Genomic DNA, 15,301 nt, shown 5'->3' with positions numbered 1-15,301 from the left:
AGAAAGAGGCAAACCAAGAAACAGACTCTGAACTATAGAGAACAAACTGATGGTTATCAGAAGGGAGGTAGGTGAGGGGATGGGTGAAATAGGTGGTAGGGATTAAGGAGTGCACTTGTGATGAGCACCAGATGTTGAATGGAAGTACTGAATCACTATCTTGTACACCTGAAACTAATATTACACTGTATGTTAACTAACAGGAATTTAAATACAAACTTAAATAAGTAAATAAGTAAATTTAAAGTACACATTGTAGCATGTTAATTCACACTCTTTCTACTATGTTGAATGACTTTTTCTTCTCCTCTTGACTCCACCATCATTCTTCAGATGAACCATTTATTAGTCAAAACTTAGTCAAGTTGTACATGATGCTGAGGTGATATTCAGATACTTCATGGAATGACTAAAATCTTCTTTTTTAATGTCTTTGAGATTATCCCCCAGTTTAGCTTTCATGAAACCACCCACTCTAGACCACACACCTAAACAGCGTTCACTTTTATGATTCTTGTTTTGAAAATATATGGAAAAGTGTCAAAAGAACTATCTGGAGAATCTGATGATGAAGATGTACAAAATGAAAGACAGAGAATCCTGGGGCAGCCTCAGGGGTTGCTGGATTCCACAGTGCTTATTAAGGAACTCACAAAGGTAACATCATTCACTGGCCAATATACACCGGCTTCAATTATCCCCAAGAGCATGTCACTGGTGTCCAGAGCACACTGTGGTTCTTCAGAATCTATGTGTATTTTTCCAGTGTAATAGGAGAGTTCTTGTGAAACTGTCTGAAGTTGTGGTCCATAGGGTCTGAGGTATTTATGTATTTGGTCTTCAAATACTCTTTACTAAATAGTGTTTTCTGGATTTTTTTCAGATATATTTTAAGTATCCAGTCATTCTAGCTGTGAAAAATATACCTGTTACAATCCAAAGGGGGGAGTGCTTTGGATTGCTTGGATTCAATGGAGCTGGAAAAACTACTACCTTCAAAATTTTGACTGGAGAAGAAACTGTTACCTCTGGGGATGTGTTCATTGAGCACTTTAGCATCACTAAAAGTCTCCAAAAGGTAAGACACAATTACAGTCTAAGATATGAGAAGCTTGATGTCTTGGGGGTACAGGAAACAGGTAGGCGTTGAAGATAACAGACGGCAGTCATGGTAGACATTGATATTGATACTACTGATCGACTCAGTAGATTCTGGAGAAAGAAATTTTTGAGTAGAGAGAGACAACAAGAATAGAATCTAAGACAGGATTATCTTTTGTGTTCTTTGAAACTGCAAGAGTAAAAGTCAAGTTCTCTCAACAGTACATCTAACATATATGCAAGAGAAGGTATTGTAAGGAAGGAAGGACTGGGCAGAAGATGTAGTTCACTTATAAGTGCAGTTCGCTTGTAACTGAGGTCTTCATACACCTTAGAGCTCCAGAACATCATGGCCTTTCAGAATGGTCCCAAATCAAGGCAAGGTAGCTGTCTTTTATATCCCTGAATCAGTCAGCCATTGGGTGCACATTCCATCCGGGGGAGAGTGCATTAACTTGGGGAAAGCTAAGTGGGAACAAAAATTCAAGAAGAAATGGTCAGTGGTGTCAGATTCCAGGAAATCTCAGGCAATGTAAAGCCTGAATAGAGTGTATTGGATTTAGCAACTAAAACTTCACTGATGCAGTTAGCAAGAACTATTGTACTGTGGTTAGTTGAGTGGTAGTAATGGGAGCCTAAATGGTGCATTTCTTTCCTCTTTAGTTCATGGCACATTGTCATTATGACATCAGGAAGATGGGGTTGTGGGAGCCTGCATACTCTAGGATGAACAGTATTCTCGTAATGGAGGTGAAGCTAAGAATTTGGGTTATACTCTGAAGAAAGTTAGCTTGGAAGCAAAGGGGAACATTAGAATTGACCCAACATTGTGAGAATGAGACAGGGGATATTTTATACATTAAACAACTTGACCACATTTATACTAGAAGGGAAAAAATTGAAATAGAGGAAGAAGTGTTGCATGATGAAAAGAGGTGAATGGGTTCTTCCAGATGGTTCTTGGAGTCAGAGATTCCAAAATTCCCAGCAGGCACTATGGAGGTTCCTCAAAAAATTTAAAAATAGAAATATCATACGATCTGGAAATTTCACTACTGCATATTTACCCAAAGAAAACAAAAACACTAATTCAAAAAGATATATGCACCCCAATGTTCATTGCAGAATTATTTACAGTAGCCAAGATATGGAAGCAACCTAAGTGTCCATTGATAGGTGAAGGGATAAAGAAGATGTGGTATATACAATGGAATATCACTTAGCCATAATAAAGAATGATACCTTGCCATTTGCAACAACATGGATAGATCTAGATGGTATTATGCTAAGTGAAATAAGTCAGACAGAGAAAGACAAATACCATGTGACTTTACTTATATGTGGAATCTAAAAAACAAATGATTTTATGAATTTGGATCCTTTCTCTTTTCTTTTGGATAAGTCTGGCCAGAGGTTTACCAATCTTATTAGTTCTTTCAAAGAACCAGATCCTAGCTTCATTTATCTGTTCTACTGTTCTAGTTTCTATTTCATTGATTCCTGCTTATTATGTCTCTTCTCCTGCTGGGTTAAGGCTTTATTTGCTGCTCTTTCTCCAGATCCTTTAGATGTAAGGGCGGCTTGTCATTTGGGATTTTTCTAATTTTTTGAGAGAGGCTTGGATGGCTATATATTTCCTTGTAAGGACCACCTTTGCAGTATCCCATAGGTTCTGAACCAATGTGTTTTCATATTCTTTGGTTTGCATGAACTGTTCAAGTTCCTCTTTAATTTCCTGGTTGACCCATTCATCCTTTAGCAGGATGCTTTTTAACCTCCAAGGGTTGCGTTCCTTCGAAATTTTTCCCTGTGGTTGAGTTCCAGTTTCAATGCACTGTAGTCTGAATATATGCAGGGAAAATCTCAATCTTTTGGTATTGGTTGAGACCTGATTTGTGACCCAGTATGTAGTCTATTGAGGAGCAAGTTCCATGTGCACCCAAGAAGAATGAGTATTCTGTTGTTTTAGGATGGAATGTTCTGTATGTATCTACAAAGTCCATCTGGTCCAATGTGTCCTTCAAAGCTCTTGTTTCTTTGTTGATATTCTGCTTAGATGATCTGTCTATTGCTGAAGTCTACTATTAATGTATTATTATCAATATGATTCTTTATTTTGGTTAATAGTTGGGTGCTCCCATGTTGGGGGCAGAGATATTTACAATTGTTAGATTTTCTTGTTGGATAGACCTTTTAAGTATGATATAGTGTCCCTCTACATCTTTACTACAGTCTTTGGTTTAAAATCTAATTTGTCTGATATGAGAATTGCTACCCCAGCTTTCTTTTGAGGTCCATTGTCATGATAAATCATTCTCCATCCCCTCACTTTCAGTCTGGAGGTGTCTTTAGGTTCAAAATGAGTCTCTTGTAGACAGCATATGGATGGATTCTGCTTTTTTATCCAATCTGAAACCCTCTGCCATTTGATGGGAGCATTCAGCCTGTTCACGCTGAGAGTTAACTATTGAAAGATATGAATGAAAGGGGAGGAATCATGACCAATACCAAGGAAATAGAGGCAATTATTAGAACTTATTACCAGCAGCTATAGGCTAACAAACTAGGCAAACTAGAAGAAATGGATGCATTCCTGGACACTGATAAACTACCAAGACTGAAACAGGAAGAAATAGACAATCTGAATAGACCAATAGCTAGCAAGGAAATTGAAACAGTAATCAAAAACCTCCCCAAAAAACAAGAGTCCAGGGCCAGATGGCTTCCCAGGGGAATTCTACCAAATATTTAAAGAAGAAATCATACCTATTATACTGAAGCTATTCTAAAAAATAGAAACGGAAGGAAAATTTCCAAACTCTTTCTATGAGGCCAGCATTACCTTGATCCCCAAACCAGACAAAGACCCCATCAAAAAGGAGAATTACAGAGCAATATCCTTGATGAACATGGATGCCAAAATTCTCACCAAGATATTAGGTGATAGGATCCAACACTACATTGAAAAGATTATTCACCAGGACCAGGTGGGATTTATTCCTGTGATGCCAGGGTGGTTCCACATTTGCAAATCAATCAACGTGATAGATCACATTAATAAAGAAGAGACAGGAACCATATGATCCTTTCAACTGATGCAGAAAAAGCATTTGACAAAATACAGCATCATTTCTTGATTAAAGGTCTTCAAAATATAGGGATAGAGGGAACATACCTCAATGTCATAAAAGCCATCTATGAATAGCCCACAGTGACTATCATTCTCAATGGGGAAAAACTGAGAACTTTTCCCTTAAGGTCAGGAACACGACACGGATGCCCACTCTCACCACTGCCGTGGTACAACATAGTACTAGAAGTCCTAGCTTCAGCAATCAGACAAATAAATAAATAAACAAACAAATAAATAAATGTCATTCAAATTGGCAAAGAAAAAGTCAAACTCTCACTCTTCAAAGATGGCATGATACTCCATGTGGAAAACCCAAAAGACTCCACCCCCAAATTAGTAGAACTTATACAGCAATTCACCAACGTAGCAGGATAAAAAAAATCAATGCACAGAAATCAGCTGTATTTCTATACACTAACAATGTGACTGAAGAAAAAGAAATGAAGGAATTGATCCCATTTACAATTGCACAAAGACCCGTAAGATACCTCGGAATAAACCTAGCCAAAGAGGTAAAGGATCTATACTCTAGAAACTACTGAACACTTATGAAAGAAATGGAGGAAGACACAAAGAGATGGAAAAACATTACATGCTCATGGATTGGAAGAATAAGCATTGTGAAAATGTCTATGCTGCCCAGAACAATCTACACATTCAATGCAATCCCTATCAAAACACCATAGACATTTTTCACAGAGCTGGAACAAACAATCTAAAATTTGTATGGAACCAGACAAGACTCTGAGTTGCCAGGGGATTGTTGAAAAAGAAAACCAAACCTGGGGACATCACAATGCTTGACTTCAAGCTATATTACAAAGCTGAGATCATCAAGACAGCATGGTACTGGCACAAAAACAGACACATAGATCAATGGAACAGAATAGAGAGCCCAAATATGGACCCTCAATTCTATGGTCAAATAATCTTTGACAAAGCAGGAAAGAATTGATCTAATGGAAAAAAAGACAGTCTCTTCAATAAATGGTGCTGGGAAAATTGGACGGCCACATGCAGAAGAATGAAACTGGACCACTCTCTTACACCATACACAAAGATAAACTCAAAATGGGTGCAAGATCTCAATGTGAGACAGGAATCCATCAAAATCCTACAGGAGAATATAAGCAGTAATTGGCCACAGCGATTTGACTTCTTTCAAGACATGTCTCTAAAGGCAAGGGAAACAAAAGCAAAAATGAACTTTTGGGAATTCATCAAGATAAAAGTTTTTGCACAGCAAAGGGAAACAGTCAACAAACTAAGAGGCAACCCACGGAATGGGAGAAGATATTTGCAAATGACTTAACAGATAAAGGGCTGGTATCCAAGATCTATAAAGAACTTCTCAAACTCAACACCCAAAAAACCAATAATCCAGTTAATAAATGGGCAGAAGACATGAACAGACACTTCTCCAAAAGAAGACATACAAATGGCTAACAGACACATGAAAAAATGTTCAACATCACTAGCCATCAGGGAAATACAAATCAAAACCACAATGAGATACCACCTTACACCAGTTAGAATGGCACAAGTTAACAAGACAGGAAACAACAAGTGTTGGCAAGGATATGAAGAAAGGTGAAACCTCTTACACTGTTGGTGGGAATTCAAGGTGGTACAGCCGCTCTGGAAAACAGTATGGAGGTTCCTCAAGATGTTAAGAATAGAGCTACCCTACAACCCAGCAACTGCACTACTAGGTATGTACCCCAAAGATACAGACATAGTGAAAAAAGGAGCACATGCACCCCAATGCTCATAGCAGCGATGTCCACAATAGGGAAATTGTGGAAGGAGCCAAGATGTCCTTCAACAGATGAATGGATAAGGAAGCTGTGGTTCATATATACAATGGAATATTACTCAGCCATCAGAAAGGATGAATATCCACCATTCACACTGACATGGCTGGAACTGGAGGGGATTATACTAAGTCAAATAAGTGAAGCAGAGAAAGACAATTATCGTATGGTTTCACTCATATATGGAACATAAGGAATAGTGCAGAGAACCACAGGGGAAGGAGGGAAAACTGAGTGGGAAGAAATCAGAGAGGGAGACAAACCATGAAGAACTCTGGACTCTGGGAAACAAACTGAGGGTTACAGAAGGGAGGGGTTAACAGGGTGATGGGATTAAGGAGGGCACGTGTTTTGATGAGCACTGGGTGTTATATGCAACTAATGGGTTGTTGAACACTACATCAAAAACTAACGATGTATTATATGTTGGCTAATTGAACATTAAAAATATTTTTAAATCAAAATTTTAAAAAATTAAAAAAAAACAAATGAACAAACAAAATACAGAGAACAAACTGGGAGTTTCCAAGAGGGAGGGGATGGGGATAGACAAAATAGGTGAAGGGGATTAAGAGGTACAAATTTCCAGTTATAAAATAAATAAGTCATGGGGATGATAAATACAGTATAGGGGATATAGTCAGTAATATTATAATAACATTGTTTAGTGACAGATGGTAACTACCCTTATCATGGTGAGCATTGCATAATGTATAGAATTGAATTACTATGTGGTACATCTGAAACTAATATAACATAGTATGCCAACTATACTTCCATAATAAAATTTAAAGAAAATAAGTAAAAGTGGGGTATTGAAGTCTCCAACTGATATTTTTCAGCTGCTTACTTTTCCCTTCAAATCTATTATTGCTTTCTTCATATACTTTGGAGCTCTGATATTTGGTGCATATATATGTATAACTGTTCTATATTCATGGTAAATTGATCCTTTCATCAATATATAATACTGTATTTCTCCTTGTCATAGTTATTGACTTCAGGTCTATTTTTTCTAATAATAGTACAGCCATCCAGCTCTTTTGGGCATTATCTGCATGAAATTTTTTTCCTGTCCTTTTACTCTCAACCTATTTGTGTCCTTTCTTTTTCTCTCTTTTTTTTTTTAGATTTTATTTATTTATTTATTTGACAGAGAGAGAGAGAGAGAGAGAGTGAGAGAAGGAACACAAGCAGGGGGAGTGGGAGAGGGAGAAGCAGGCCTCCCGCGGAGCAGGAAGCCCAATGCGGGGCTCGATCCCAAGGCCAAAGGATCATGACCTGAGCCGAAGGCAGTCGCTTAACAACTGAGCCCCCCAGGCGCCCCTCAACCTATTTGTGTCCTTAAACATAAGTGAATCTGACTAGATAGTGGATATTTGGATCATGTTTGTTTTCTTAAATTCATTTTGCCAATCTATGCCTTTTGAGTGGGGAATTAAATCCATTTACATTTAAAGTAATTACTGATAGAGGGGCACCTGGGTGACTCAACTGGTTACATGTCTGCCTTTGGCTCAGGTCATGATCCTGGGTCCTGGGATCCAGTCCTGCTTTAGGCTCTCCGATCACCTGGGAGTCTTCCTCTCCCTCTCTTGCTCCTCCCCACTACTTGTGGTCTCTCATTCTCTCAAATAAATAAATAACATCTTTTAAAAAAATTGCTAATAGAGAAGGACTTACTTTTGCCATTTCTTGTTTTCTGTATCTCTTATTTAGATTTTTTTGCCCCTAATTTCCTCCATTACTGCCTTATATTGTATTTAGCTGATTTTTTTGTAGTTACATTTCCTTTTGTGTATATATACAGATATTTTCTTTGTGATTACCATTGGGATTTCATCTAACATTCTAAAGTTGTAACCATCTCTTTTGAATTGATACCAACTGAAATTCAATCACACAAAAAACTCTACTCCTATACACCTCTGTTCCCATGTCCACACTTTGTCATTGTTATCACAAAATACATCTTTATACTTTGTGTACCATTAAATATTATTTTATGCATTTACCTTTCAAATACTGTATGAAATAAATAGTTGAATCATAAATCAAAATTATAACAATTCTGGTTTTCATAGGAGCTAGTGTATTTAGCTTTACCAGAGATCTTTATCTCTTCATATGGCTTTAATTTACTGTCTAGTGTCCATTAATTTCAATGTAAAAGAGTGTTTTTAGCATTTATTGTAGGGTAGATCTGATGGTAATGAACTCCCTCATCTTTCGTTTATTGGGGAATTTCTTATTTTCTCCTTATTTTTGAAGGACAGTTTCGTTGGTATAGATGTTTTTTTCTCACTTTAAATATATCATTCCACTACATTCTAGCCTCAAAAATTTCTACTGAGGAGCTCCTGGGTGGCTCAGTCAGTTAAGCATCCAACTCCTGATTTTGGCTAAGACCATGATCTCTTGGTCCTGGGATAAAGCCCCGGATTGGGGGTCCAAGCTCAGTGGGGAGTCTGCTTGAGGATTTTCTCTCTCCCTCTATCTCTGCCCCTCCCCCTGCTCGTGATCTCTCTCAAAAAAATAAATAAATCTTTTTTAAAAAATTAAACTAAAATTAAATTATAGATGAATTGAGGAATTAGCTTATCTTTGCATAAAAATCCTGGGATTTTAAGTGGGATTCCAGAAGATTGACATACTTGTAGTGAACATATCTTTCCATGTGTTGGATCTCATTAAATGTCTCAGAATAATGGTTTTAAAGTTGTATAGGAATTTTACACTAAACAGAGAATTCAGCTTCTTTGGATATAAGATCAAGAAGCAATAATACTGTGTGCAATTGATTTCTATATATATTATGTTTTAATATTTAAATGATTTTATATTTTTTATGTGCTGGTGGTCTATTGAGTGCAACTGATTTTTTTGAAAGATTTATTTGTTTATTTTAGAGTGTGTGTGTAAGCAAGGGGAGAGGCAGAGAGAGAGGGAGAGAAGCAGACTCCCCACTGAGCACAGAGCCCAACGTGGGGCTGGATCCCAGGACCCTGAGATCATCACTTGAGATGAAATCAAGAACCTAATGCTTAACCAACTGAGCCAGCCAGGAACCCTGAGTGCAATTGATTTTTAAATATTGAACTTGTATTGAACAAAATTACTAAATTCTCTTAATTCTAATATTTATCTATAAATTATATTGGAATGTTTACTTATAAATCATTGACTGCTCCAGATAACAAAGGTTTATTTTCCTTTCCAACCCTATGCTTTTTTTTTTCTTACCTTATTACAATGGCTAGAACCTCTCCTCAGCATGGAATAGAAATGGCAGTTGCAGATTCTCAATCTGAAACTCACAGGCAAATTTTCTTATTCATGTTTTGTTTTTACCTGTAAATACCTCTTATTTACCCTCATTGACAAAAGATATTTTCATTGTTTATAGAATTTGAGGTTTGCCATTATTTTTCTTTAGCAAATTGAGCTGTTATTTCACCATCTCTAGTTTCCATCTACTTTTGAGAAATTAGCTCAGTCTGATATTCCTTTATAGATAATCTTTCTTTTCTCTGTAGCTGCCTTTTATATATTCTTTGTTTTACATAAGCTTCAATATGAAATATTTAGATATGAATCTTTTAAAATTTTGTCCTGCTTGGAATGTGTTGACATTCTTCAATTTATCAGTTGGTATCTTTAATTGGTTCTGGATCATTTTCACTTACGATTTCCTCAACTATTTCTCCTGTTCCTTTCTTTCTCTCCTTCTGCAAGTTCAGCTATCCAGATATTTCCAATGTATCTCTCACTTTCATGATTCCCCATTTTTGTTAATTTTTGTGCTGCATCCTAGGTGCTTTCTTATTACCTAATCTCCAGGCTAAGTTAATTTCTTCCATTGTCATTAAATTGCTGTCAAATGCATTCACAAAGTTTGTAACATGCTTTATTTATTATTTAGTTTTAGTTTTTAGGTGTTATATATGGTTCATTCCCAAAATATCCAAGTGACTTTATACTTTTCTTTTTCATAAAGATTTTTTAAATTTTATAAAGTTTTGAATTTTAATTCTAGTATGGTTAGCATACAGTATAATATCAGTTTCAGGTGGACAATATAGTGATGCAGCAATTCCATACATAATTCAATGCTCATCATGATAAGTGTACTTTTCATTGCCATCATCTATTTCACCCATCCCCCACCTACCTCCCCTCTGATAACCATCAATTTGTCCTCTATAGTTAAGAGTCTGTTTCTTGGTTTGTTTCTCTCCCTCTTTTCCCTTTTGTTTGTTTGTTTCTTAAGTTCTGCATATGAAATGAAATCATATGGTATTTGTCTTTCTCTGACTTGTTTCACTTAGCATTATACTCTCTAGATCCATCCATGTTGTTGCAAATGGCAAGATTTCATTCTTTTTTATGACTAATATTCCATTGTATATATATGTATATACCACTTCTTTATCCATTCATCAGTCAATGGACAGTTGGGCTGCCTCCATAATTTGGCTATTGTAAATAATGCTACAATAAACATTGGGGTGCATTTATCCATTTGAATTGTGTTTTTCTCTCTTTGGGGTAAATACCCAATGGTGGAATTACTGGATCAATCATAGGGTAGTTCTATTTTTAATTTTTTGAGGAAACTCCATACTGTTTTCCACAGTGGCTGTACCAGTTTCCATTCTCACCAACAGTGCAGGAGGGTTTTCCTTTCTCCACACCCTCTTCAGCACCTGTTGTTTCTTGTGTGGTTTATTTTAACCATTCTGACAGGTGTGAGATGATACCTCACTATAGTTTTGATTTGCATTTCCCTGATGATGAGTGATGTTAAGCATCTTTTCATGTACCTGTTGGCCATCTGGATGTTTTCTTTGGAGAAATGTCTGTTCATGTCTTCTGCCCATTTTTTATTGGATTATTTGGTTTCTGGGTGTTGAGTTGTATAAGTTCTTTACATATTTTGTTCTTTTTTACATATTTTGGATACTAACCCTTTATTGTATATGTCATTTGCAAATATCTTCTCACATTCAGTAGGTTGTCTTTTAGTTTTGTTGTTTCCTTCACTGTGCAGAAGCTTTCTATTTTAATGTGGTCCCAATATTATATTTTTGCTTTTATTTCCCTTGTCTCAGGAGACATATCTAGAAAAATCTTGCTGTGGCCAGTGTCAAAGAAATTATTGCCTGTGTTCTCTTCTAAGAATTTTATGGTTTTGGGTCTCACATTTAGGTCTTTAATCCATTTTGATTTTATTTTTGTGTGTGGTGAAAGAAAGTAGTCCATTTTCATTCTTTTGCATGTAGCTGTCCAGTTTTCCCAACACCATTTGTTGAAGAGACTGGAGACTGTTTTTGTCCCATTGCATATTCTTGTCTCTTTTGTCAAAGATTAATTGACCATATAATCATGGGTTTGTTTCTGGGCTTCTATCCTGTTCCATTTATCTATGTGTCTGTTTTTGTGCCAGTATCACAGTGTTTTGATTACTACAGCTTTGTAGTACAACTTGAAATCTGGAATTGTGATACCTCCAGCTTCATTTTTTTATTAATATATTTTTAAGTTTTAAAAATGTATCATTTGCACAATCATTGCACATTTGATCTGATAATCCCAATATCTGAAGTCATTTCAAATATGTTTCTCGTATTGTTTCTACTGATGGCATTCATGGTTATCTTTTTCTTTGTTCATTGAGTTATGGTTGTATGAAGCTCATTTACTTTCAAAATTAGATGGGAGAATAATTTTATACCTAGAATAGAAGAAAGGGTTTATTTTGATTTCTGGCAAGAGATTAGGGGTGTAAACAACCTGGGATTACTGTAAATTAATTAATAAAATCTCAGAGGAAAAGGTATGAATTTTAAGTATTTAGAATAATTTTAACTATTTTTAATTTTAATTAATTTTAATAAAATGATGTTATCTTTTTCTCTTGTCTGTGTGCCTCTGAATGCAAATCCATTAAAGGGTTGGTTATTGGGAAAACAACACTCATTGCATTCTCCTGTTTGTGGGAGTGGGGAAAGGCTTTGCTTCTGGTTCAGCCTTACTGTGAAACAAGATCTACAAATGTGTAAGTTGTACCCAGTGCAAAAAACTTCCATGGTGGCCATGTCCTTTAGAGTTTCTTATTAATGAGGAGAGAATCTCATATTCTAATACTCCTCCAAATTCAGTGGGCTCTGGGATTTTAACTTTTTCATTCCTAAGATCATTAAAAGTGAATTGAGGAACCTGTTATTCCAACTTATTACAATAGATCCAGCAGCCATCACTGTGTAGGCTTTAGAAAATAAAAATTCTTGGTAAGACTCTTAGAGACATGGCCTGGAGGACTGTGGTCTTCTATCTCATCCAGGGATGCTCAGCGGGATAGATGACTTGGGTCCTTATTAAGGCAATTCTCATAATCAGGTGAAGTCAAGAGTTGGCTATTGTCCTCAATCTGATGCATTGCTGGAATACATGACTGGTCGGGAAATAATGATCATGTGTGCCAGATTATGGGGAGTCTCTGAGCCCCAAATTCAGCTGTATGTGAATAGATGGTTGAGTTCAGTGCAACTGGAACCCCATGCTGACAAGCTTATCAGAACCGACAGGTGAGTCATTTCATTATGATGATCTTTTTGTGGCTGCCATTAATGTTGACATGCTTCCCTATGTTTCTGATGTTTGAAATAAATGAGCACAGCTCCACCCAGGTCCCTCTGTCACACAATTATCTAATTGTAAAACTATCTCACAAGTTGCTAGGTTTCAGGTAATAGTAATAAGACAGATCAATGTAGTTCCATGTCTTTCCTTTGCAGAGATGGAACTAAATATCCCAGTTCTATTTGAACTGTAGCCTCTAAATCTCAAAAGAGATTATATTATTCTTCTAAGTGTCCATCTGGTTGTCTCCCAAGAAAGGAGGAATCTAGGTCCCTTGAATTATGGTAGATTTTTATACTTGGGAAATCATGGTACCCTAAGCACAAGTAAATAAATGTCCCTGACAGTGTACCTAAAATCAGTTACATAAAATCATTCATCTACAGGGGCGCCTGGGTGGCTCAGATGGTTAAGTGTCTGCCTTCGGCTCAGGTCATGATCCCAGGGTCCTGGGATCAAGCCCCCATCGGGCTCCTGGCTCAGCAGGGAGCTTGCTTCTCCCTCTCCCTCTGCCTCTCCCCCTGCTCATGCTCTCTCTCTCTCTGTATCTCTGTGTCCAAATGAATTAAAAAAAAAAAGTCACTCATCTACATTTCAAATGAAATGGACTCTGAGAAACAAACTGAGGGTTTTAGAGGGGAGGGGGGTGGGGGATGGGTTAGCCCGGTGATGGGTATTAAGGAGGGCATGTACTGCATGCAGCGTGTTATATGAAAACAATGAATCATGGATCACTACATCAAAAACTAATGATGTACTGTATGGTAACTAACATAACATAATAAAATTAAATTAAATTTAAAAAAGAAAGAAAATTAATTGGTATATACACCTGTACTGGGTTTGCTAACTTATTGAAGTACAACTAATCAGCATTGTGGAATTCTATATTACATGTTTGTGGATATGTTTGTGCTCTTTCCTGTAAGTTACTAATTTGTATAACTTCCCTTTCCCCTAAATTTTCTCTCCTTCTATGACCATAAAGTGGAGGAACCAAACGTAGGCTGAGTACTGCTATTGCCCTAATGGGAAAGACCTCAGTCACTTTGCTGGATGAGCCATCAACTGGCATGGACCCTGTAGCCCAACACCTGCTCTGGGATGCTGTGACACAGACATGTGAAAGTGGCAAAGCCATCATTATAACTTCCCATAGGTGTGACTCATTTGGATGCTTGAATGAGGGTTGGCAAGTATGATAGTGGCTTATATGCAAGAATTATTTGGGGTTAGGAATATTGACAGTAAATTTGCATAGGTATGTGATTTCCACCTTAGTACTAATGAATGGAATGACCACAAATCTTTGTTGAGTTAAATAATTAAGAATGGGGAAAGAGCAAGAAGTTTGGGAGCTGTTGTGTCTGGGGATTAGTACTCTACTACTAATTGTTTGAAAGCTTTTCATTTTCCAACTATGATCTTTATGATTAGCAAATTCCATTTCACACTGAAAAGAGAGTCACAACATCCTGGCTCCGTTTGAACTACAGAATGTCCTCCAAACCAGAACTTTCTATGCTATCATGTTTTGCTAGAATGGAGGGATGTGATGCCTTCTGTACCAGGCTGGCCATCATGGTGCAGGGAAAGTTCCTGTGCCTGGGTAGCCCTCAGCACCTCAAAAACAAGTTTGGCAACATTTACATCCTGAAGGTCAAGGTCAAGATCGATGCACAGGAGGATAAACGGGATCCTTTAAAGTATTTCATCACACTGACATTCCCAGGTAAATTAGGTTGAACTAACTTTTATAGAGATGTGTTAAATCATGGGTTTTTTTGTTTCACCATCCATATGTTTTATGTCTTCAATAACTTTCCTATGGGTTATTGATATTTATTGATCTTCCATAGTAAATTCCTTTTGGGAATCCTTCTTCCTATAGTTTCTTAGCATAATAAGGCATATGTTTTCCACACATACAAAGGTTCTCACTCAGCTCTTGTATCATTTTAATAAGGCAGCTTTGGATTCAAGCTGTCAATATAAATTATATCACTAAAGTCATATTTTTTAGTACAATTCTCAATTATTTTCACATATTACCCATGCAAAGTTTAAAGGCTTTTTCCTCCAACTAAGCATGTATCCCTAGTCTCTTGATGTCTCAGCCAGGCTGCTTCTCCCTCTCCCTCTGCCCCTACCAGCCCCTTGTGCTCTCACTCTTGGGCTCTTGCTCTCTCTCAAGTAACTAAATAAAATCTTTTAAAAGAAAAAAGGACATACAAGTCCAAAGTCTTTCAGTATTTTTTCGGTTCTGGAGGTGACATATCCCTTGTTTATAAATTTTACGTAAGCCCGTTTAGGCTGTTACTGGTCCATGAGCCCAGGTTGGGTGGGGCTCCCCTCAACCAAAGGCTCTAGGATCTGTCCAAGTTAAAATCGCCTGTTGGGGGGTGACTGGGTGGCTCAATCGGTGAAGCGTCTCCCTTTGGCTCAGGTCATGATCTCAGGGTCCTGAGATGAAGCGCAGCGTGGGGCTCCCTGCTCACTGGGGAGGCTGCTTCTCCCTCTGCCTTTGACCCCCTCCTCCAGCTCCAGCTCTCTCTCAAGTACATAAATAAAATCTTTTTAAAAAATATCACCCATTATTTCCCTAAGTGAA

General features: G+C 37.2%; 1 protein-coding gene across 1 annotated transcript; it reads left to right on the top strand.

Annotated features, from left to right (window-relative positions):
- Nucleotides 1-507: 507 nt before the first annotated feature.
- Nucleotides 508-14,422, top strand: LOC112819149 (phospholipid-transporting ATPase ABCA3-like; the record flags this gene model as incomplete). Its single annotated transcript, XM_073890554.1, has 5 exons — nucleotides 508-657; nucleotides 884-1,078; nucleotides 12,448-12,635; nucleotides 13,679-13,849; nucleotides 14,232-14,422. Coding segments are annotated over exons 1-5 (895 nt in total), but the record flags the coding sequence as incomplete, so codon positions are not given.
- Nucleotides 14,423-15,301: the final 879 nt, after the last annotated feature.

Source organism: Callorhinus ursinus, unplaced genomic scaffold, assembly GCF_003265705.2.
Source record: "Callorhinus ursinus isolate GAN/ISIS: 27379988/994484 unplaced genomic scaffold, GSC_fseal_2.0 scaffold787, whole genome shotgun sequence".
NCBI lineage: Eukaryota > Metazoa > Chordata > Mammalia > Carnivora > Otariidae > Callorhinus > Callorhinus ursinus.
The sequence above is the reverse complement of the archived record's forward strand: the minus strand, read 5'-3'. Positions and strand labels throughout refer to the sequence as shown.